The sequence below is a fragment of the Lissotriton helveticus genome, chromosome 1_2 (assembly GCF_964261635.1).
Source record: "Lissotriton helveticus chromosome 1_2, aLisHel1.1, whole genome shotgun sequence".
In the NCBI taxonomy this organism is placed as follows: Eukaryota; Metazoa; Chordata; class Amphibia; order Caudata; family Salamandridae; genus Lissotriton; species Lissotriton helveticus.
Genome location: NC_136058.1, coordinates 179,769,150 through 179,795,193, shown reverse-complemented (window position 1 = coordinate 179,795,193; position 26,044 = coordinate 179,769,150). Strand labels below are relative to the sequence as shown.

The following is a 26,044-nucleotide window of genomic DNA, read 5'->3' as shown; positions in this document are numbered from 1 at the left end:
TACACAAACTGGTAGTCCACTGTGCAATTTGCTGTTCGCACTGTTTGCACAGTGCCGGATGCTTGTCCGCACTGTGCAATCAGTGCAAACCGCATCTTGCACAGTGCAAGCAGTGGTTTTCTGCCGCTCGAGTAGATTTCTACTCGAGCGGCAGCTTTCTCAACGCGGACTGGTAGTTTCTCATTGCGAGCGGTCTCGAGCATACGCGACCACTCAAAATGAGAAACCTGACCTCCCCGCATTGAGAATCTCGCCGGGAGGTTTATTTTCCACGCTCGCGATCAGCAACTTGATGTTGCTGATCGCGAACGAGGAAAAGGTCTCGCCGGGATGTCATTTTGCTTGCTCGCAGTCGCCAACTTGACGTTGAGGACCGCGAGCAAGCAAAAAAGGACTGCCACGCTATGTGTGTTTGCACTGTGCTACGTGCAATTTGCGAAGTAGCGCAAACTACGCGAGTGTAGCACTTTGCCCAGGGTTATTTGACATAGGTGTCAGTTTTGGTGCCAGTGTCGAATTCGGAGGGACCCAAGGCTTGTGCAGGATCTTTACAGCCAGAGGAGGGTGTGCTATCAGTGCCGAAGGCTTTGGTCCGTGTCAACCATGACTCAAAGGCAATGGTGGGCCTGGCAGCCTCTTCTTTAGGTTGAGGGCTCAACGCCCGACCTCTAACCCCCCATTTAGGGCTGTGCTCCGACTCTACACATTGCAGCTATGTGGGCGTGGGTTGTGTGTGAGAGCAGACAATGCTAACGGTTAAAATCTTATTCCATGGTTACGAAACCCTACATCTTGCGGCTGTTTTCCTATAGACTTGGAGAGTTGGACTGGAAAAGATGGGCCTCTGAGGGACCAGCATCACCCTCCACTTCCACAATATGCTCCACTAAGATGCTGGGTGTGTTGTCAGACTCCTGCCTCTGCATTCCACGATGGGCCCACCTACACTTGCATTGGTTCCAAAGATCTTTGTCGGGAAGGTGAGATTGGCCGAGCACATGGTGTTGTGCTCGGGTAGGGGCAGAGATAGCAGACTTGATGATGGTCAGTCATGGGGAATTTGCAATGGCAAAGGGGGCAGTATTTAAAGAGCATCCTTCCCATCACGGTCCACGCATTTTCATCGACGGAGTTGTCGAGATGAGGGGCAGTTTCCCAAGAGGGGCGAGAATCCCCGGATGTGAGATATTGAGAGAAGCTTTGTCTTCGGTGTATGTTGAGTAGAGACGAAAAACAGGACCGAGGATACCCTGCATGTCAGTTCTCCCATAACTAGAGGGGGGGTCAAGTCATCAAGTAGATCCGGGTATAAAGCGCTGATCGGTACATGTCCAAACCCAAAGGCGTGAAACAACAAATTAATTGAGGTGGTTCCCATGCACATTGTCAATTAAGGGAGGAGTCACTATACCTAGTGACTCAAAATAAAAGTATTAAACATTCAAGTCCACCACTAGAGCCAGAGCATGTGTATCTATACCCACACATGGTATAAACAATCTAGGTTTCCTTTTGGGGCTTAATGGTGGCTTATACAGACACCTTTGGTACTAGGGAGGATAGTGCATCTCAACATCAATGTTTTCCTGGGAACTATCTCTGCAGCTCCTCAAACTATAGGAATGCTTTATCGCATTCCAACAATTCTGGACAGCTTGGAAGCAAGAATTTCATAATTCCGTGGTAATCGATTCCCTCAATGTATCCGCAAAGGCAGAGTTACTCTATCCATTCCTGTCAACTTTCTCTTGCAGTGGTCTTCCTTTCAGTCAGGGGGACTGCTGTCCTCCACGCAGATCAGTACAACTTCCTAATCCTCCAAAAGTGGATTCTGAGTCCAAAGCTGGTTTCCAGCCATTAGGGAAAGCAATGCCCGGCTAGGGCCCTGTCTCTGGTGAGTAGAGCCCCTTCAAATTCTGATTAAGTACAAAGCCCTTGGCTTATAATGCAAGTACTAGCTTGCGGACACTTGCAGACAGTCAGAGCGAAACAAAGTGCCAGCCAATTACTAACAGAAAGGAAGCAGCTGGTGCAGTTTATACTCTTTCATAAAGTGTGTCTATGCATCACTTTTCTGCTACTGCAGTCCCTCTGGCGGGGAGTTTACAGAAACCTCAAAGTCCTATATCAGGCTCTATAAAAATGCATTTTTAGCAAAATTAACTAAATGAGTGCCAAAACCTTCCACTACCTGACCAAAATATACATGGCTGCAAACTGCTTAATCTTCATGGACTCTTTTTCCTTATCTGTAGAGTGATTATAAAAAAAGAGGGCTTAACAGGCACAGAGCTTGCATTAATCTTGCCAATGTGCTGAACAAACTATTTTCCTCATCAGTTTTAACCCAGCATGTTGGGTTCAATTTATAGCTATGTTGTGCTTTACAAAATATTGGAAACAACGTGACAGGCATATATCGAAAATACATAAAACTGATCCTACCTATCAAGGGCCTCCTTAAAGTATTTTTTTTGGACATCAAATTGAAATATTGTCCGTTCGCAATCTGTCGAAGCATTGTCACTGCCTCCATGTTTCTTCAGAAAAGCATCAAATCCATTTTCATCTGGGTATTTCTCACTTCCCATGAAAACCACTAAAAAAAAAAAAAAGTTTAAAATGCTAACATTTCAATCACTAAAATACCAGGTACATGTGTTAATATTTGAGAAAAACAAAACCACCTCTGTTAAACAGCAAGTGGGCATTCAAAGAATGACAATTATAAACATTTCTTTATATCTTGTAAAATTCAGTGTCTGGCTGCATGACACCAGAATCGGCTATGTAGAAAATGTAAGATAAAATGCTTAATGATCTTGAAAGCTACAACTCTGTACATTACAAATCTAAAGTAACATTCCACCAGCACACCCACTGTGATACATATAAAATGTCCAGCTGGCACAAAAGCTTGAGAGGGAACGAAAGAGAGTGTTCCTACCTTTTCAGAAGTATTACCTAGTTATTTCTTTTGTTTTGTCACTTCCAAAAAGAGCATGGTAGCCTTCAAGCGTCCCATATCAGGCCGTTACAACATACACTACAGAAACCTCTGCTCTCTGAAGAAGACCTAAGATGTAACTTATGGCATTTAAAGGAGCCTCAACACCACTTTGTGAAACAACTTTCAAATGGATAATTATATCAATACTACAGTGTGGGATCAAGGAGGGGCAACACACTTCTATAGAGGTTTAAGGGACATCTGGCACAGTGTAGTTCCCATATTAACCTTTTTGCATACCTCCCGCAGATGGTCAAAAATGTGAAAAAAGGCCACAATATGATGTGGACCTCTTATTTTATCAATGCTCGGTCTGCCCAATACACTTGAACTAAGTTTACAGCGGCTGCTTTTTATACCCAAGTGCTCAAGCGAAAGCAGCTATTAATCTGTCTTTGCCCAGTACAGAACAGTGACTTGAGTCTATGAGTTCACAAAAACACATGCACTTCAAAGAAATTTCTCGTGATTTTACTATCAATTTTAATTAGGACCAGTTATCTCCAATAATAGAGAATGGTTATTTTCCAAAAGATTAACTCGCTGCAAGCTGGTGCAAAACAATACCAGTCTTGACCCTGTACCTCATGGGAACAGTCCAGACCGAATTGCCAAGCCAGGTCTTCCCTGGGCCAGAAACAAGCATCCTGGGTCAGGTTTCGGGGTATTTTATTTATTTATTTAAGGTTTTTGTAAAGCGCGCAGTAACCCTGGAGCATCCCGGCGCTAGAACCTGTGGTCAGGAGGGGACATCACGGAAGGGGAGGAAAATCAAGGGAAGAGAAAAGTTTTCAGAGCCTTCCTGAACTGCAGGAGGTTCGGTTCGGTCCTTAGTCTCCGGGGGAGGCTATTCCATTGTTTGGCGGTGTGGCGGGTAACACCCCTCATCAGCCAGGCTAGCTTGAATTCAGTGGCAAAGTGAGCAAGGGACCCAAGTCTGGGCATTTTTTTCTTATTCTTTTTTTATTTGAGTTTTATATAGCGCTGGCTAGACCCGGAGGTATCAGAGTGCTTTACATGAGGTTCCACATTGTTACAAAGTTACATCAGTTGCAGGTTACATCTGTTGCCAGAGACATTTAAGAAGCAAAGAGGAGGAGATAAATGGAGCGTAGAGGGTAAGGGGGTGAGGTAAAGGGTAGAAGGGAGATACAGCAGAGAGACGAAGGAAAGTTTGCCCAAAGTCTGGCTGGGTAGGTGACGGCCCAGGGGGGAAGTCCACGGCCCATCTCCTCTATAGCTATCCAGGTAGCTACACCAGTCCCCTCTACTATTCACTCTCACCATTGAAATAGTGGCCTGTGAGGTCAGACAGACAAAAGGAGATACGGGGGTTCCAAATTACACAGACTGATCTGGAGGAAGAAAAGATTTTGCTATATGCGGACGATATTCTGTAGATGTTGCACAACCGGCAAGCACGATCCCTGCACTGTTCAGGCTCCTGAGCAGGTATGGCACCTTCTCGGGGTATACAACTAATTGGCATAAATCGGTTCTGTATAGCCCAAGATCTGAGGTAATGTGGCCCCCTCTCCCAGGGTCTCTCCTGGTTACGCAGACGAGTTTCACGTACCTTGGGATCTACATAACCACAGATAGAAATCTCTCCTCCCCAAAAAACTAATTCAGCAAGTCAGAACGAATTTTACAGTGGACGTTTTACGCTGGAAAACGCTTCCCTTTATGATACATGGCCGATAACATTGCCTCGCTTTTTTACGCTCTCCAAAATGAATACTTCCCTCTTCCTCGACAGACGTTTCAGACGATAGATGCAGAACTACGTTCCCTGTGGCTAGAGAAACAACCAAGGATTGCTCCGAGTACGCTGCAGCGAAACTAGTATAATGGAGGGATATCTCTGCCGGACATCAAAGCCTACTACTGGGCAGAGCATCTAGCGCTGGTGAATAAATTGCTTCATGCCCCGGCGGATCACCCCACCTACTGATTAGAAAGGGACACCATGGCACGTCGATCCTGCCTATTATATTTATATAGGGGTTCAGGTAGGAGACGCCTACTGCCGGCCGTGCAAATAAACATTGGGGTGTGGCACAGGGCGACCATGACCTTAGGATGGACACGTAAACCGACAAAACTGACACAGATATGGAACTGTACCTGGTTGAGGGAGCTCCACAAACTCAAGGGCTTTGGGGGATGGGAGGGATGGGACGGCATTGGAATCTCTACGCTGGGGGATGTGGTGGAAAGGGAGACTTTAAACCCTTCGGGTCTTTGGCATTGGAGTTCGGGCTACACCCCACCCAAATTTGTAAATACGCGCAACTGCGACATGCGTGGAGGGCTGAGAGCTTGCGTTCTGCCCCCCTACCGGAATATGCTCCGCTGGAGGGTCACTTACTACAAGAGTGGATAGCCAACAAGACAGTCTCTCTAATGTATAGAACCTATAACAATAACATGCCAGACAGACTGGGGTATTTGAGGGAAACATGGGAGCACAACCTGGGTGCGATGGACACAGTGGACTGGGAGGCGGCCCTGATGCATCATAGGGAGGTGGCGATTAAATCGCGCCTCCGTCTCATCCAATACAAAATATTACACAGGGTATACTTGGACAGGGTTCGACTTCACAGAATAGGCCGGGCAAATGATCCAAATTGTCTGTGATGTGGACTTCCGCAGGGGGACTTCCACCATACCATCTGGGACTGCCCTGCCATTCACACATACTGGACACAGATATTGGGAGAGTTGAGTAAGGTGCTTGAGGGCACACTTCCTCATGACCCTAAATTCGTATTGCTGGGAATATCCCACGACATTGTCTTGAGTCGTCCACAACTTATTTTTGCATTATTGGCACTAGTGGTTGCGAAAAGAGATGTCGCACGCGCATGGAGGGTAGCACTTCCCCCACAGCTGGACCACTGGAGAAGGGGAATGGACATGTACATGTACAACGTCGATCCAACTTGACACCAATGCACAACATAAAAAAGTGACATCTAAAACCTTTACAGCAGAGATGGACACATCCTCAATTAAAACGAAACAAAAGAGTCCACCATATCAAATTAACATCGTCATAAAAAGCGCAATTGCACCTTCCCCATACTAAAGAACCATAAAGTGTCTTGTGCCAAATAATCATTACGAGAATGACAAAAAAAATAAAAAAATAAAATAAAATCGGTAGAATGATCTACCACTTATTTTCACGTGCAAAATCTGGCATTAATACAGTACTTTTTTTTCCTTCCTTCCTCTCTTTCCTTTTCTTTACTCCCGATAGGGGGCTTAAAGTGCAATGTGCTAAAGTGCGAAGTTTCCTTAAGTGCAATGTGCTAAAGTGCTAAGATTCCAAAGTTATAGCCAACTTATCAAAGAACTTCCAAACCACCCAAAACTTTATCGCACCAACCTGTTTAGCATAAACTTCCTCAAATCTCCTTATTCTTGACATTTTATTTATCCATTTCAGGTAAGATAGAATCTCTTCCGTCCCCCAATTTTGGAGAATTGATGAGCCTGCTACTATAGAACAAATAAAACTAGTTGCTTACCTGTACACTATGGTTCTCCAGTATTATCTTTCATAGATTCACATGCTTGTATCTTCCCCGTCGTCATGGTGGGAGTCTCACGGTAACAGAATGACAATAGCAGTACCATAGAGAAAAACTGCATAGAAAATAGGGAATGACATAATTTGGTAACCAGACCTCCTTATTGTTTGGTAGAAAACTCAGCCAATCAGCAGAAAGCCCTGACATCACACTCACCCAGCAGAGCTCTCCTACCTCAGATTTCCAGCCCCAAGTGAGAGACATGGATATATCCGGAGGTAAAATGTTGTACCTGAGAAATGGGGAGGTGTGCGGGCGCATGTGAATCTATGAAAGGTAATACTGGAGAACCATAGTGTACAGGTAAGTAACTAGTTTTTTCTCCAGTATTGAATCTTTCATAGATTCACATGCTTGTATCAGAGTAGCAAGTAGTACATAAATCTCATAGTGTTTCCAGGATAGAACCCTAAGAACTCTGGGCTCTGCTCCTAAACCTTGTGATGTAAAATGCATTGTACACCATCCAGAATTAATAAATACTCTCTGCAAACTATGAAAGTGAAATGCAGCATATATAGAAAAGTACTAAAATAGTGCACAATTCAACATTTGTTCATAAACCACTATATATATATATATATATATATATATATATATATATATATATATATATATATATATATATATATATATATATCCAACTTATCAGGAAGCACAATAAGGAGGGCCTCAGGAAGCTTCTTTTAAAGTTCTTTAATGGACTCGAAAACTTGCCAACAGCCACTGCATCAAACCACAGGCTTCTCAGTAAATACCTTGCCAGACGCGTTTCAGGAATAAAGTCCTTTCTTCAGTGGCAGTATGTTAGGAGTGAAATCATATATAGATATATATATATATATATATGAATATGATGCGCATTTTGATCAAACATGCGCAAAGTGATGTAGATGAAATTATACAAAAAATCTCTGAATTGGAAAAGAAATTATCAGATGAAAGTAATCAAACGGAAGTTGCCAAATTGCGGAAAGAAATTGAAGTACGATTAGACTCATATGAACAAGAAATTGAAGAACGCAAAGAACGAAAATTCCAAAGAGATGAACAAGATTACATTCATGGCAGGATTCTCACGTTTGCCAGACGATATGACAAATTCAAAAAGAATTATCCTATGCAGCAACTTATGTCTAGTGCTAGTGAATCAGACATAAGTGAAAACGAATCTGTATTAAGTTCTTACCAGTCAAAAAACTGGTCTGTTTTAGAGAAAGTTGGATTGATAAATCTGGAGAAAAGCATTGCAAGAGGCGGAGGAAGGGCAAGAGGAATGCGATCCCAGTCCAACAGAAGATACAGAGGGAGAGGCAGAGCAACACAGAAGCAAACCACCCCCGCACCAGCAACAGAAAAACCCGCAGGTCCAAGCGGAGAAACAAGACAGTATCCTCTACGCAATCGCAATGTCAAACAAACCTAATTGTAAATCTCTCAGAACATCAACTAACTGAAACAGAGTGTACTGTTCTAAACAAAGGGTTATCATTCTGCCCTGAATCACACTTCGATTATACTGAAACACGAATAGACTTTTACAAGTTCATTAGAAAACTGAAACTAATGAAGGTACATTCTGGCAAACAAATTGAGCCCGATCACCAATTGAATGACGACACAGACAACATTGAATTCACTACAATTGCGGAACTACCGGATCTCAGACACAGTTTTGAAACACTATTTGATCTGGAGAACAATCCACGAACAGATTCTGAAATCTTGGAAGAACTAAACATTCAAACGAATGAGAGACCCAGCACTGGGTTAAAGAGAAAATCGAGATATTACCCTGTTCTATCACCAGGAAATAAAATAGACCTGTTCTCGGAAGCAATAATTAAGGAATTGGATAACCTCTCAAAAGTAAAAAACAATCTACGTGAAAATCTCTCAAAAGCAGAACGAAATGCCATAACCACCCTAAAGGAGAACGACAAAATTACAAAAAAACCTGCGGACAAGGGAGGGAACATTGTGCTAATGCAAACAACAGACTATACCGCAGAAGCAGCAAGACAGTTGAACCAAGAAAACAACTATACAAAACTAGAGACCAATCCCAATGCAAGAATGAAAAAAGAACTGCAAGAATATCTGGAGATATGGTACAAAAAAGGACTGATCAACGAAGAAGAAAAGAAATATCTAACAGTTGATCACCCAATAACACCGTGTATATATTTTCTACCCAAAATTCACAAGACCTTAGTGAATCCACCGGGTAGACCAATTGTCTCATCCTGCGGTTCACTGTATGAAAACATCTCCAACTATGTTGACACATTCCTAGCTCCAATTGCCCAAGGATTACCATCTTACTTGAAAGATACCGGGGATTTCCTAAGAATCTTGATGAATATAACTTGGAACTCGGATTATCTTTTAGCCACAATTGATGTGGTCTCATTGTACACATCGATCCGCCATGATATTGGTATGCATTCCTGTGAATATTATCTGAGGCAACGCAGCATTTCACAGTTAGACCACACAAGAATGCTGCTAGAGATGATTGACCTATGTTTGAAGAATAATGTATTCCTCTTTAACAAACAACTATACAAACAAGAGTGTGGCACAGCCATGGGCATTTCTCTATCTCCCAACTACGCCAATATCACCATGGGCTGGTGGGAGAAGATGATAGCATGGAACGAGGAAAACCAACCTGATCTGGATCGACTAATACTCTGGGTTCGATACATAGATGATCTGTTCATTATCTGGAATGGTACAAACTTGGAGTTCCAGAAATATTTCAAGAAACTAAATGAGAACAATGTAGGTCTCCAGTTCACATGCACGACAAGCAAAAAAGAAATAGACTTCCTTGATACTAAAATATATGTGTCCAATGGGAAACTGGAATCCACACTATTTCGGAAAAAGACTGCCACAAACAGTGTGCTACATGGGACAAGTTTCCACCCCAAATCACTCCTAAAGAGCATACCGTATGGTGAATTTACGCGGTTAAAAAGAAACTGTTCTGTACCAGAAGATGCAGAAAAGGTAATCCAAGAAAGTAAACAAAGATTCAGAGAAAGAGGATATGAAGAACGGACTCTGAAAAAATGCAAGAAAAAAATTGATCAGAAAACAAGAACTGAGACATTGATTGAACAACCAAAGACTATGGAAAAAACGACAGCTCCTCGATTTATAACAACATTCAGTAAGGAAAGTGGAAGTATTGCCCGAATGATGAAAAAATACTGGCATCTCTTATCGGGGGATCCCGATATTGGAACAACAATTGGCGAAGCACCATTGATCACATACAAGAAGAATACCTCTCTAAAGGATCTACTAGTAAAAAGTTATTTTCAAACGAAACCCAAATCAGACTGGCTACAAGATCAAAGGAAAGGCTTTCATCCATGCAATACTTGCAAAGCATGCAAAATTGGAAAAAACACGAAAGAAATACAAGAACCAGATGGGAAAATAATGAAAATAGATCAACATATCACATGCACATCTAAAAATGTGGTATACATTGTGGAATGTAAATGTGGCATGAAATACATTGGATGCACCACATGCATGTTAAAAAAAAGGATCCTAGAACACATCAGAGCGGTAAAAAATTCCAACATGCAATATGCTACTGCCAAACACTTGAGCACATGCCAGAATGGCGATTGGAGACAAATGCATTTCTATGGAGCAAAGATGTTGGACAGAATGGAAAGAGGAGGTGATGCAATCCGTAAACTCCGTCAGATGGAGTCCCGGATGATAATCAGACTCAGAACCAAACACCCGAGAGGAATGAACTTTGGGGAAGACCTCCACATTCATCTGGAATAAAAATGCCCACAAAAACAATGAAAAATAGGGTACTATACCCAATACTCTGACATTAAGAAACATGCAATTGCATGTAACAAGGACCAGTCACTATTTACCAAAAACACACACTGTCTTTCTTTTGTTTTTATGATTTTGAAATACAGTGACTACAATTCCCAGAATGCCTCCTAATTGGCAAAATGGGTTAGTATAAAAAACAACACTGTAGAAGGACTAACCGACCGTGAGCAAGGCCAGTTGTGGCTGAAACGCGTTGGTGGGGTGAAGCAAAAATAAAATAAGGCTGAATAAGTACCCTGGCTGTGCCGCCTCCTTTGTATCCAAAATTGTTCTGGGTCACGATCCGACCCCTGGGCAGAGCACACGCTGTGGAGCGCTCTCGAATGGCTGTGGATCACTTTGTATGCTGAACTATACATATATATATATATACATGTATACTTTGACAAAGAAGCCTATATATAGTTTGAAACAAAAAATACCTTATTGAAATAAACGCCAAAGAACTGCTTGTCCCACTGCTGTGTCTTCTTTTCACGCAGTATCCAGACAATAGTGTCTAGTAAAAGTGTGTACGCTCTTCCAAGTTGCTTCTCTGCAAATGTCTGGAAGAGACACTCCTGCAAACAAGGCCGTTGAGGTCGCCATATTCCTGGTCGAATGAGCTTGCACTTTGGAACACAGGGGTTTCCCAGCCTTCTTGTAACACTTGAGAATGGCCGATACAATTGATTTGGAACTCTTCTACATCTTGAAAGTGCTGCCAAGTGTTCTTTTAAGGACGCATGAGAAAGACCTTCCTTGGATAAATGGAGAAGGTACGGCAGAATTTGTTCTGGAGAGGCCGTGAAAGGGTGTAAAGCCTGAGATGCACACCACTAGCAAATTCTTTCCATTTTGCTATATATGTTCTGTTTGTTGAAACTGCCTGAGATTGAGACAGTATGTCTCGGCATTCCTGCGAGATATTTAGAGATCGAAATTCATGTTTGTGAGGTTCCATGCTGATAAATTCAGCAGGTGGAGAATTTGTCCGTTGTTCATAGATATCAGATCCTGTGATATCGGAAACTGAATCCTGGAAGCTATTGAAAGATGGCGAAGCTCCAAAAACCAAGCTTGCCTCGGCCACGCTGGAGCTATCAGGATTAAGTGGCATGGCTCTGCTCACATTTTCCGAAGTACTCTTGATATCAGAGGGTATGGAGGAAATGCATAAGTGAACATCCCTGTCCAACAAAAATGCAGCGCATTGCCCCATGATCCCGCCTGCGAGAACCTGCTTGCGAAATGTTTGCATTTTCAGTTGTTCTGGTCTGCGAACAAATTTAACGTTGGCGTGCCCTACCCGAAGAAACAATCTTAGAAGTTGATTTTGAGCTAGCTTCCAATCGTGAGACACACTGGCTGATCTGCTCAGAATATCTGCCCTTGTGTTTATCCCTGGAATGTGTTGAACCTGAATGGAGATGTTGTGCAGTAGTAGCCATCTCCAAAATATTTGCGCCTGTGTCGACAGCAGCTTTGATCTCGTACCTCCTTGTTTCATGAGGTAGAACACTGTTGTTGTACTGTCTGTTCTTATCATAACTGTAGAATCGTGTATCCTGGGGAGAAAAGCTTTTAAACCCAGGAACACTGTTTTCAGTTCCAACATGTTGATATGTAGTTGAGCTTCTTGCTTAGACCAATGTGCCCCCCAACCTTGAAGCGAAGCATCGGTCATCATTACATTACTGGGACGTTGGGGCTCGAATAGTAGACCTTGTGTTAAATGTTTTCTGATCTTCCACCATGATAGAGCTTGTCAGATTGGAGAAGATATGGCGATCCGATCTTCGAAGGACCCCTGGGATTGAATCCACTGCTTGTCGAGGAGTTCCTGCAAAAGGTCTTGTATGTAGACAGCAATTTGGTATCAAGGGGATACAGGAAGACATCATCCCCAACAAGGACTTGTATATTCTCACTGAATTATACTTTTTTGCCTGTAGGATTGATGCCAGATTTAAAAAATGTTGAATTCGCTTCTCTGACGGATAGGCTTTTTCTTCCTTTGTTTGAAGCATGGCCCCTAGAAATTGAAGAGAATGCGAAGGCTCTAGGGACGACTTTTCCAGGTTGACTCGTAGACCCAGGCAGCGAAATAGATCCATGCAGCATTTTAGAGAGATCTGGACTTCCTTGTAAGATGACCCATTTTATAAGCCAATCGTCCCGATATGGGAAGATTTGGTGCCCTTGTAGTCTCAGGTGAGCTGCCACTGGTGCCATGCACTTTGTAAAGACCCTTGGAGCAGATTTTAGTCGAAAGGCAGCACTTTGAATTGGTAGTGGCGCCCTTCCACTACAAATCGCAGATACTTTCTGTGCTTTACATGAATCGGAATGCGGAAATAAGCATCTAGGACACGGGTACTCATAGTACAGCCCGCGGGCCGCTGGCGGCACGGCAAGCCTTCCGTGGCAGCCCGCTGACCTTGAGACATCGAGACATCATACCCCTGTTTTGCATTTTTTTTTAAAAAGACTCTGCTGCTCTGTGGGGGCCGGGCGATCCTAGCGATAGCCAGAGTAAAGCTGCAGGGGCCTAAGAGGAGGTGAAATACATCAAGCCTCATTAACAGGCAAATGGTCTTTTAAAGACCTGTTAAGTGCTCGGGTGTGGCTGAGAGTGTGTGTGTGTGCGTGCCCCGGCTGACACACAGGCAGGGTGAGATGAGAGGGAGGGGGACGGAGAGGGAGTGAGAGGGAGGGGGAGGGAGAGTGAGAGGGAGGGAGGGAGACAGAGAGGGAGTGAGAGGGAGGGAAAGGAAAGGGAGGGAGACGGAGAGGCAGAGAGGGAGGAAAAGGGGGGGAAGGGAGGGAGGGGGGAGTGAGATGGAGTGAGACGGAGAGGGAGTGAGAGGGAGGGAAAGAGAGGGAGGGGGAGGGAGGGGGACGGAGAGGGAGTGAGAGGGAGGGAGATGGAGAGGGAGTGAGAGGGAGAGGGAGTGAGAGGGAGTGAGAGGGAGAGAGAGGGAGAGGGAGAGGGAGTGAGGGAGCGAGAGGGAGTGAGTGAGAGGGAGATATAGGGGGCGAAAGAGGGAGACAGAGGGAGTGAGAGGGAGGGAAAGGGAGAGAGAGAGAGAGAGAGAGAGAGAGACAGAGTGAGTGAGACAGAGTGAGGGAGACAGAGGGAGGGAGACAGAGGGAGGGAGACAGAGGGAGGGAGACAGAGGGAGGGAGACAGAGGGAGGGAGACAGAGGGAGGGAGACAGAGGGAGGGAGACAGAGGGAGGGAGACAGAGGGAGGGAGACAGAGGGAGGGAGACAGAGGGAGGGAGACAGAGGGAGGGAGACAGAGGGAGGGAGACAGAGGGAGGGAGACAGAGGGAGGGAGACAGAGGGAGGGAGACAGAGGGAGGGAGACAGAGGGAGGGAGACAGAGGGAGGGAGACAGAGGGGGAGTGAGAGGGAGGGAAAGGAAAGGGAGGGAGACGGAGAGGCAGAGAGGGAGAAAAGGGGGGGAAGGGAGAGGGAGGGGGACGGAGAGGGAGTGAGACGGAGAGGGAGTGAGAGGGAGGAAGAGGGAGTGAGAGGGAGGAAGAGGGAGTGAGAGGGAGGAAGAGGGAGTGAGAGGGAGGAAAAGGGAGTGAGAGGGAGGAAAAGGGAGTGAGAGGGAGGGGGACGGAGAGGATGGGAAAGGGAGGGAGACGGAGAGGGAGGGAAAGGGAGGGAAAGAGAGGGAGGGGTAGTGAGAGGGAGGGGTAGTGAGAGGGAGGGGGAGTGAGAGGGAGGGGGACAGAGAGGGAGTGAGAGGGAGGGAGACGGAGAGTGGGAGGGAGACGGAGAGGGAGGGAGTGGGAGGGAGACGGAGAGGGAGGGAGAGGGAGGGAAACGGAGAGGGAGAGGGAGGGAGAGGGAGGGAAACAGAGGGAGGGAGGGGGAGGGGGAGGGAGAGGGAGGGAGTGGGAGGGAGGGAAATGGAGGGAGACGGAGAGGGAGTGAAAGGGAGGAAAAGGGAGGGAAAGAGAGTGAGAGGGAGGGGACGGAGAGGGAGTGAGAGTGAGAAGGAGTGAGAGGGAGTGAAAAGAAGTGAGAGTGAGTGACAGGGAGTGAGAGTGAGAGGGAGAAGGAGTGAGAGGGAGGGAGAGGGAGAAGGAGTGAGAGGGAGGGAGACGGAGAAGGAGTGAGAGGGAGGAAAAGGGAGTGAGAGGGATGGGGACGGAGAGGGAGTGAGAGGGAGGGAGAGTGAGAGGGAGTGGGAGTGAGAGGGAGTGACTGACAAGGAGGGAAAGGGAGGGAGACGGAGAGGGAGTGAGAGGGAGGAAAAGGGAGGGAGAGCGAGGGAGGGGGACGGAGAGGGAAGGAGAGTGAGTGAGACGGAGTGAGACGGAGAGGGAGTGAGAGGGAGGAAAAGGGAGGGAAAGGGAGTGAGAGCGAGTGAGAGGGAGACAGAGGGAGTGAGAGGGAGCGAAAGGGAGGGAGACAGAGGGAGTGAGAGGGAGGAAAAGGGAGGGAAAGGGAGAGAGAGTGAGAGAGAGTGAGAGAGAGTGAGAGAGAGTGAGAGTGAGTGAGAGAGAGTGAGAGTGAGTGAGAGAGAGTGAGAGTGAGTGAGAGAGAGTGAGAGGGAGTGAGAGGGAGTGAGAGGGAGTGAGAGGGAGTGAGAGGGAGTGAGAGGGAGTGAGAGGGAGTGAGAGGGAGTGAGAGGGAGTGAGAGGGAGTGAGAGGGAGTGAGAGGGAGTGAGAGGGAGTGAGAGGGAGTGAGAGGGAGTGAGAGGGAGTGAGAGGGAGTGAGAGGGAGTGAGAGGGGGTGAGAGAGAGTGGGAGTGAGAGGGAGTGAGAGGGAGTGAGAGGGAGTGAGAGGGAGGGAGACAGAGGGAGACAGAGGGAGACAGAGGGAGACAGAGGGAGACAGAGGGAGACAGAGGGAGACAGAGGGAGACAGAGGGAGACAGAGGGAGACAGAGGGAGACAGGGAGAGAGAGAGAGCTAGAGAGAGGGAGGGAGACCGAGAGAGAGAGAGAGAGAGAGAGAGAGAGAGAAAGAGAGAGAAAGAGAGAGAGAGAGAGAGATGTGTGTATGCCGGGTCTGGTGGCTCAGTGGACGAAGGCGTCGCTGCAGGGACCTGTGATCAACCTCATGGTCAGTTTTTTTTATTGCTCTAGCCCCGCCCCCTCCCCCACTGACCCCGCCCCCACCGGTGCAGCCCACGGACACAAGCCAAACTGTAAATTTGGCCCCCGATAGAAAGTTTGTGAGTACCCATGATCTAGGAGATCCAGGGATGCCATGAAATCTTTTTTGCGTAGAAGTAAGAGAATCTCCTGAAGTGCAAGCATGCGGAACGGAATTTTCTTGATGAATTGGTTCAGATCCCTCAGGTCCATCACCTGCCTCCATTTTGAGGTTTGTTTTTTCTTTATCAGAAAAAAATGTGAGTAAAATCCTTTCCCTTGCTGAGGAAACGGAACTTCCTCTATTGCCCCTTTTTCTATCAGAGATAATACTTCTGGGGTCTGACCAAGTGTAGGGCGCCTTGATAAAGTCACTGCCATCTATTTGTTTGCTGCGCTTTACCTCTCACAGCATTCTTTCCTCTTGACTGCTGATGGGAAGAGGAATTTGAGGAACGGTATTGCTGGTTACCGGAACATTTATGATAACCCTGCTGACTGTATGGCTGGTACCTGTTGGTCTGGTACGAAGATCTTTGGCTGAATTAGCCTCTATATCCTCTCTTTCGAAAGGACTGAAACCTGCCCTGCTGAAGAGACCCCAGCGCCGTGTCCGTATCCGCCTTTATTCCTTAGAGAGCATCATCGATGTGTTTCCCGAAGAGATTCTCTCCGTTGAAAGGCATGTCAACGATATTTGCCTGTACCTCCGTGCTAAAAGAAGTGGCCTTCAGCCAACCCTGTCTTCTAAGAGCCACTGCTCCCGCCATTTGATGAAACACCACTGAAGAGATGTCCATAGCAATATCAATGGATTCGGAGGCCGCCCTAGCCCCATCCTGTAAAATAGCTGCTGCTTCCTCTTTATCCTCCGGAAGTTGAGCCAAAAACGGTGCTATATCGGACCACATCTGTCTGTTATAGCGAATGATGAGAGCCATCGGATTTGCCGCTTTGATGGAAGATGCTGCCATTAATGCCAAACGCTTCCCTGCTCCATCCATTCCTTCCTTCCTTGTCAGGAGGAGCTACCGATGTTGAGACAGGATTTTTAGATTGTCTCTGCGCTGCCTGCATTACCACGGATTCTGGACGAGGATGCCCAATCAGACACGCTGGCAAAGATTCTGGCGCTCGGTATTTCTTCCCTATCCTAGGCACCGAAGCCGCCACAGATGCTGGCATTTTTAAGATCTTCCAACCTTCATCCCAGATATGATTGGGATTGCTCTGACAGACTTCCTCGAATCCTCCTTGAAATCATATAGGAAACATTCCGTTTCCTGTACTGCCATTTGGAGCTCAAACCTTTTGGTCGCTTTCTCCATAATATCATGAAATCCTCCAATGTCCTGTGGAGGAGAGTTCGCTGGTGAACGTGATGACGAAGGAGCTGTGGGCAGGATGTATTTATCCCATTCAACACCACCTTGAGTATCATGAAGAAGTTCTCCTTCTTCCGGCTGGTATTCACCATCACTCCCGTAAAGTCATCCCGTATTGTGACAACTGGAGGAGATGGCAATTTTTGCACCATAGGTGTAGGCTGAACTACTGGCACCTGTGCAGGTGTGACTGGAGCATTTGCAGCGGGAGAATTAGCTTTGGGAAAACAACGTTGGTAGTCGTCAATCATGTGACGTAGATCAGTCACCAGAGAGACAGGCATTGAGATGGATTCTTCCCGCTCTTCCGTATGTGACTCATCTTCCGCCTCATAGTCATAAGATTCTTGAAATGACACATACCTCTTAGATTTCGCCTCAGGACGATCTTTAAAAGACTAAACTTCCTGCACCTCCTGGCATTCCTCCTCATCAGACTCCGGACTTTTAATCTGCAGTTGAGAAGGACTGTAAGCCACTCCTGAAGTACCTTCATCATCCGACTCCTGCAGTTCTAGCAAATTTGACGGAGGAAGCTGAGAAATTTTTGCCCACCCCGTAAAGTCAGAGGATTTCTTAACCATCGACGAGCCAGTCTACGATTAGAGAGATCTGATAGAGATCATAGTCTTCGACTTCGGAGATTTAAAAGTCGCCGTTGACGGAGCCCCCGTCGTCGAGAATCGAATGGCTGCCGTCGACGAAGTTTACGTCAACGTCGCTGGGATCGTTGACGGGGATGGGACTCTTCGCGTCGACGACGTCTTCACAGATACTAGCCCTGGAGACACCACAGTCTTCGTCGACGGAGCAGAAGATACTACCCTTGAAACAGAGGATTTCTTCAGAGGAGTCTGAGGGAGAGAAGATGAAGAAGTCTCTTTCCCTTTAGTTTTTTGTTTTTTAGGCTCCAGTAATTCTTCTGAAGTGGAAGACTTCCTCTTCTTAGAAGATTGGCTTGAGGACTCCTCCTCTGAATATGAGGTGGTCTTCTTCTTTTGAAGCCACAACAGAAGTCGTGCCTCTCTATCCCTCACAGTTTTGGCTGAAAAGGTTCTGCAGTGTTTGCAGTCCTTAGCCACAGGCGTGGGATGAAGACAATACAAGCAGTCTTTATGTGGATCTTCTGAATCAAGCCTAGCTTTTCCACAAGATCTACAAGGCCTGAAAAGCCTCTTTTTAGAGCTTTCAGCCATATTAACATACTAGATGAAGCACAGTACCTTAATCCAGAAGGAAACATGTCAGTTGAAAAAGGTCAAAAGTTCACTCAGGAACAGGACTGAGCAAAGCTCAGGGAGACTCCTTCTCACACAAAGGCGGTTGGAAATCTGAAGTAGGAGAGCTCTGCTGGGGAGTGTGATGTCAGAGCTTTCTGCTGATTGGCTGAGTTTTGGACCAAACAATAAGGAGGTCTGGTTAAAAAATGTCATTCCTTATGGGATTTTTCTTTGCAGTTTTTCTCTATGAAACTGCTATGGTGATTCTGTTACCGTGAGACTCCTACCATGACGACGGGGAAGATATAAGCATGTGAATCTCTGAAAGATTCAATACTGGAGGGGGCGCTAGAGGGCGCACTAGCAGTATGGCCGCACCGATGTGAGGCTCCTGCAGCCTGGATTAAAAATCCGGTATTTATCCTACATACCCACCACCTTTGCCTGTCCTGACCACGCTGATCCATAGAGACGACATTAATACAGCCTCGGTGAGAATTTCAATGCTCTACCATTTACCTGCCTGAAGATACGACGGCCGGAAGTTTTAGCCGGAGCAGAGCTCGGGGACGGCTGGAGATACTGGCGGTGCAGGCAGCCTACGAGAGACCGCGGCGCACCACGAGGCGAGTGGGCCCCACAGCATGCACTCCGGCGGAACGTCCTCGGTCAGCGCCGAGTACAAGTAAGACCCTAGGGAGGCCCCGGGAGCGCCTTGTGGCGATGCTACCGCTGAGTGCTGGGCGGCTGTTGTCTGGATCCGCCGCTGCTACTGCCGGAGCGGAGACGCTGTGCTGATCGGGCGCCGACGGCCAGGGGAGGTGGCGGCCATTTCACACGGCAGTTACTGCGTGATACTGCCGCGTAGATACATTTGCCTGCTTCGATCCTTGGCCACTAGTTCTCGGCACTTGTCCGCTCTACACCCGGTCATTGTGACTGCGGGCGCGGACACTGGCTGCTGTGTCTGCCGCCCCTTGTGCCTGCGCCGATGCCCCATAGCGCCCCGGAGTAACTGGAAGATCATCGTGGGGCCCTTGACTAGAAGAGCCGCCGTCCAGAGGCGGTGAGATCGTCTTTATACCCCTCCGACCCTGCAGCGGGCACTACGAGCGCTGAGCGGTTTTCTGGGCGATTGCTGACACCCCGCGCCTGTGAACCGGCGACGTGAGGCACTATACATGCCTGCTTTGCCTACTGGGACCTGAGGAGTCGCCCGCCTTCCTGCAGCATTCTTGGAACCAAATTCCAGGCTATATGGCAATGCCCTACCATTTCTGGGCCCCTTCGTTTCTACTATCCCCTGCATGTGCCTTGGGAGGTGCCTGCTGACACAAGGGGGACCCTTGCAACATCAGCCCAATTTGCTGCCACCAGCGCTGTAATTCTACCTCCTTGACTAGGGGAGCTAAGCGTTGGTGAAGCGGCCACTGAACGTGATTACCCTACTGCCTGCTGACATTGCCTGTGCTGTGGCTCTTCTCCTGCTTTGGACTACTGCCTGTGTACCCACTACTGGCACAGATTGCGCTCACGGACATTTACCGTCTCTACACAGGGAGGTGCTTCACGGTGCGTTGCGCTTGTTGAAGAATACAGAATCCGACCCACTCCTCGCCCACCGTGACGAACGTCTCCTATCTTCTGCTTCGAGTCCCTACAAGAGGCTCACCATGGGCAAACCGGATAATCGGCAACCCAAGCTATCGTTTGACTCTGCTGCGTCCAAGAAGGGGCTGCGCAACACGCAGGAGGCGGGAAGCTCCCAGATTCTCGTGGTGACAGCCGCTGAATCCAACCCCGTCGCTTCCGACTTCCAACAGATGATGCAAGAAATGAGGCAGGGGTTCGCCACTATAGTTGATAAAGTAGACAGGATGTCATCGAGAATGGACGCCATGGTGCACAAAATGGATGTGCACGAGGAACGCATTACAGCGACTGAGCAACGCATATCCGAAAATGATGATACGACAGCCACCCACACGACACAAATTGCGAGAATGGATAATGTGCTCAGGATCATAGCCGCTAAGAATGAAGAGTTGGAAGCCAGAAGTCGTCGCAATAATATTCGCGTGATAGGAGTGCCGGAATCAACCAATACGGGGCGCATGGAGGACTACGTGGAGAAAATACTGGTTGCGGCGATTGGCCCTGAGGCATTCTCCAAGCAATTTGTTGAAAGAGCGCACCGGTCACTGGGACCGAGGCCCAATACTGGGGCTCCACCACGACCCATCATTGCCCGACTCCTAAATTATCGAGATCGCGATGCTGCACTGAGGGCAGCTCGCACCAACCGCACACTAACGTGTGAAGGGGTCAACTTCTCCATTTATCCGGACTCCACCCCGGTGGTGCAAGAGCAGCGGCGTAAATTTTTAGACGTCAAGAAGAAGCTTCGATCACTACAAGTCGACTATGCACTGCTATACCCAGCTAAATTGAGAGTGACACATCAAGCTAAACAACACTTCTTTACCAATCCGCACCAAGTGGAAGATTTTGTGAAGAAACTTAAGCGAGAACATGCGGGGGGCAGGCGTAACGGTGAAGACAGACAAGAAGACTTCCACTCGGCCAATGAGGATGAATGACACTGGCCACTGCATGCCTTAATACTGCTCTATCGCTTGAGTAACCATTTCGGGTCCCCCTGAGGGGCCTAAGTGGTGGTCATTTCGGTTGCTGCTGGAGGTCACCGGACGAACACTGAACTATGGTGGTAAAGTATTCCAGGCACCCCCCCCCCCCCACTACCTAAGCCACGCCTAATGTGGCCGAACAAGACAAGGGGCGAGGTGTGGGGGGTGGCTATGTGCGCTACTAGGTTGCACCCCGAAGGGTATACCCCATTGCACTTGTTGACACTGATGCAAATGTTGGGATGTTTGGGAATTGTTCATGGTGGGGGGTGGGATGGGGTTACTGGCAAGTTGGGGCGGCTTCAGTGGGTGGAGGGTGGGAGCACTCGTATTGGAGTGCGATGGAACCTAGATGCTGACTTCCTTTGCTTTTTTGACCTATTGATTGCAATTTCTACAGTTGTCTGTTGGCGGTGCAAGTGCTGGCACGTTCATACCGTGGCAGTTACTGTTTGCTTTATCTATACCTTGTGTGTCTATATGCCTTGCATTCTGATATCTATCCGCTTATACCGTGAAGCATGGCCCTGCAGCGTGATTGGGAGTTGGTATATTGCACAATACTGTATTAGACTCATTGCACTGCTTGTTCTATTGTTGTCTAAAGTCCTGCGAGGCGGGATGAAGCGGTGGCGACACGTCGCACAGTGTTCAATAGAACGTAATGCATTGTGTGTACTTGATTTCTTAACAGCTTCTAGAGCCAAACTGCTGGGGTTCTTGCATGGTGGGGAAGAGGGGGGTAGAGGGGGGGGGTATTGTTTGGTTGCGATGTTCCGTTCTAACGACGTTATTCACGAAACCTACTGACGAGTCACTAAATATTGGTACGACTGAATTTTGTGGTTGTATGCGAGAGGTCATTCTCGCGGTGCAGGTTACACACACAAGCAACAGGCTACTTATGGACACTGATGTGCATATCATGCTCATATTCACGGTAATTGGTCACGAACCATTGACGATTCGGAAGATGGGGCTACACACTGCTCATGGGTGACACTGACCTAAATATTTTAACTTGGAATGTTAGGGGACTTGGGGATCCCAGGAAACGACGGCAGGTTCTATCGTACCTAGATCGCCACTCAGTACACATTGCCTTTCTACAAGAAACACACTTCAGGACGCAAACTACTCACACCTTCGCTAATAGATGGGCGGCCCACGCTGTGTTTTCGTGTTTCTCTACGTACGCCAGAGGTACGGCGATTTTGGTAAGAAGAGGCACACCCTTTGTTATGGCTGGCTCCAAAATGGACTCTCAGGGACGGTACTGCATGCTGTGGGGTAGACTAGGGCACATGGCGGTCACATTGGTGTGCTGCTACGGTCCCAACATTGATGACCCGGGGTTCTTTGCTGAGGTGTGGGCGGCGATTGTGGGGACGGGACCACACCACCTCATTTGGGGGGGAGACTTTAACACGACACTTGATCCTACACTGGACAGGTCTCACCCAGCCCCACAGCATTACACTAAAGCGCGTGCGGAATTGCGTGCTGTAGTTACAGACTACAGTCTTGTAGACGCCTGGAGACGCCTCCACGTTGATGTGAAAGAGGGCACGCATTTTACAGCGCAAGCGCGCTCATGGGCCAGACTTGACTATATATTCCTGACATCTCAACTCTATACTTCACTTAATCGTGCACAACACCTCCCGAGGACCTATTTGGATCACTCCCCTGTAAAAATTACACTGGGCTCAGCGGACCTAGGCCCCCCACCACCGCTTGGCGGATGCAACCCACACTGCTACTAGACATCCCCTTTCAAGAGGAACTTCGAGATGAATGTTTGGATTTTTTCAGGAGGAATAAGGACTCTGTTAGAGATGTTGAAACTATTTGGCCGAATACTGACCTTAGAAAATGAACTTAAAAGCTTAGAAACATTATTGGCTACTACTCCCTCTGACTCCGTCCTCCTGAAGGTACGAGAGAAAATCTCTGAGTACACTGCCGAAGGCACAAGGGAATCGAACTTTAGAGGCAAATACTGGACCGCTCGCCATTATGGCGAGGGCGAACGACCAGGGAAAGCTCTGGCCTCACCCAACATAATAATAGAACTCGAGGGCCCAGCCGGTGTGGTGGTTCGTGACACTACACAAATCCTCAATTCCTTTGTATCCCATTACAACACGCTGTACACTTCCTCTAGAGTAGGAGTATTGCAGCTGCAGGACTACTTAGCTGATGTTTCCTTGGGCTGGGTTAGCGATGCCCAAAGGGACTTTCTTAGTGCGCCCTTTGAGTTAGATGAAGTGAGAGACGCAATTATGGGTATGCGGTCAGGGAAAGCCACGGGACTAGATGGGATCCCAATAGAATTTTATAAAACCTATATTGACTTTATGGCTCCAGTGTTGCAGAAGGTTTATGAGGACGCCCTTGAGATGGGCCATCTACCACCCTCTAAGAGGATTGCACTTATTACATCACTACTTAAGCCCGGCAAACCTCCAAACAAATGTGACTCTTACCGCCCACTCTCATTGCTGAATTGTGATGTTAAGGTGCTTGCCAAACTAATTGCTAACCGTATCAGCCTTCTGCTTCCAACTCTGATACTCCCTGATCAATCCGGATTTGTGCCTGGCAGGGCCACCTCTCATAATTTGCGTACTTTTTTTTCAGTCCTCAACTCAGTGCACGAGGACCAACCCATGGCAGCCATATTCCTCGATGCCACTAAGGCATTCGATTCCCTGGAGTGGGATTATGTGTTTCGCGTCTTGGAGAGAATGGGCTTTCCAGCGATTTTCATCTCCTGGATTCGGCTCCTTTACGAACGCCCTATGGCCAGAGTACTTATTAATGGTAGACTGTCTGAGGCATTCCCCATCACCAGAGGGACCAGGCAGGGGTGCCCCCTTTCACCTCTCCTTTTCACAATAGCTACGGAACCTTTGGCCGCCAAATTGCGACAACATCATAGAGACAGTGCACTTCGTTGCTTTCGACGGCAAATACTAATATCGATGTATGCTGATGACATAACTTTGTACATACGTGACCCTTGCGACAATCTGAACCCCATTCTTAGGGAATTCATACAATTTGGTAGGCTTTCAGGTGTTCAAATTAACTGGAGTAAATCTTGCATCTTTCCACTTACCCCTACCACATCACGTTTTGATCTGGATTATCCTATTGCCTGGAGTGACGGTGATTTTAAATACTTGGGAATCCGCATAGAGAGGGACAGAGATGAGCTTATGGGCGCCAATTATGGCACTACTATGAATCGCATTATTGATAATGTTACACGTTGGATTACATTGCCTCTTTCTATGGCGGGTAGAACATCCTTGATCAAAATGGTGATCCTCCCGCAACTACTATACCTCTTTTTGAACATTCCGTTCTACCCTGGCAGGTCCCTTTTCCAACAGCTCCGTGCAGAGCTCATTAAACTTGTATGGGGCGGTAAATCCCCTCGTCTAAAATGGGACACCCTGATTCGGCCCTATTCCCAAGGCGGTTTTGGGGTACCGCATTTCGAATTATATTATCAGGCGGCTCAAGCTCATTATGCATATTTCTGGATTCACCAGCCTAGATACATGCCCCAGCTGGCCGCCGAGCACTGGCTGGCACACCCTATCCCAATAGAAGGTGCACTATACGCAGTGGTATCCGGCAGAGACAAAACACCCACAACAGTGCTAAGCACGGTCACCGCATGGGCCCGACTAGCGACTAAGCTCAAAATGGCACTGCTATATGCCCCATTGTTGCCACTGGTCTACCACCCAAATATGCCCTTATTGCAAGAACCGGGATTCCGCAAACTGCTCCATAAGCTACATGTAACAACCTGGGGGGACCTCTACCACGACGGTACGTTTCGGTCCATGGAGCAAATGTATGAAGGAATACAGCCTACTCCGCTTGAAACATTCTTCTACATTAGGCTCCGTCAAGGTGTGAAATCGATTACACCTGACTTCCCAAATGAACCTGTGGCCTTAGCCCCCTTGCAGATTATACTCCAAAATGACATCCCTTCCAGACTAGTGTCGACCATTTAAAGGACAGTGCATGCACATGTCCTTGGCAGCCAAACTGAAATGGGACCTAGAGCTCGATAGACCCCTTACTGACAAGCAATGGGCATTCTGCCTCCAGCAGACAGAGCGCATCTCTGCTAGCAGTAGGCATAGAATTATACACTATAAGTTCCTACATCGCCTATATTACACCCCGGCCCATATGTGTAGACTTCAACTTCGCACCATTGACAACTGTGACAGATGCCATGCTCCAGGAGCGGACTTCTTACATCTAGCCTGGACGTGTGACGCAATTCAACTCTACTGGGTTCAGGTAATGGCTGCACTCTCCAAAATGATTCACACTGAACTAACTCCCTCCCCAGTTCTGGCACTATTGGGATACGTAGAGCCCATACAGGCGGCACACCGCAAGTTTATGGCGCTGGCTCTCCTAGTGGCGAAGAGAAGAGTGGCGTGTCGATGGGGCAGGGGCAAGGCCCCTAAATTCAAGGACTGGCTGCATGATCTAACATTCTTTTCATCAAAATGAGGGAGGTAGAAAGCTGATCCAATCAGTTTCTAAAGTATATCTGATTATTTGATCTAACATATTGCCAGAACAATTAAACACATATTCTGAATTACTGCCGACTACTTCAAGGCCCAGTGATATCTGGGCCCCTTTGAGAGGTTACCTTTCCCAAGATAATACCAACACCGGAGAGAGATCACCGGCCCCCGATCCCCCCTTTACTAGCTCCGCTGGACACCCTACACTATAGGTACAACTGAGATTGGTCATCTTGTAGTCGAGGATGTTATGGTCACTACCTTGCACTTGCTGTCAGGGAGGGGAAGTATCTTTACAAGCTGACACTAGACCTTCCAAACACAAGACGTTTATGTTAGAACATAGGTAGGGAAGACACCTTATATACCAGCGTTGATACTGTGATGACCAAGACTCTCGTGGGATACATTTCGATGAGTTAAGACCTTGCTATGATACAAGATATGCTTGATTGCAATATTTAGATGTCTAAAGTTGATGTTATATTGCCATATTGTGAAGTATGTACCAGTGCCCCAATTATCGCATGTACTGTACACGAGCCTGTAATATGTAACATTACTGCACTTTCTGATGTCGGTTCTCGATAAAAATTCCAAAAAAAAGTAAAAAAAAAAAAAAAA

General features: G+C 47.3%; 1 protein-coding gene across 1 annotated transcript in view; it reads right to left on the bottom strand.

Moving 5' to 3' along the window:
- Nucleotides 1–26,044, bottom strand: part of NRDC (nardilysin convertase) — a 2,150,332-nt gene that overhangs the window by 1,249,838 nt on the left and 874,450 nt on the right. The window contains exon 5 of the mRNA XM_078670713.1: nucleotides 2,446–2,599. Within this exon, the coding sequence (XP_078526839.1) occupies nucleotides 2,446–2,599 (154 nt within the window). The remainder of the gene's footprint in view (nucleotides 1–2,445; nucleotides 2,600–26,044) is intronic.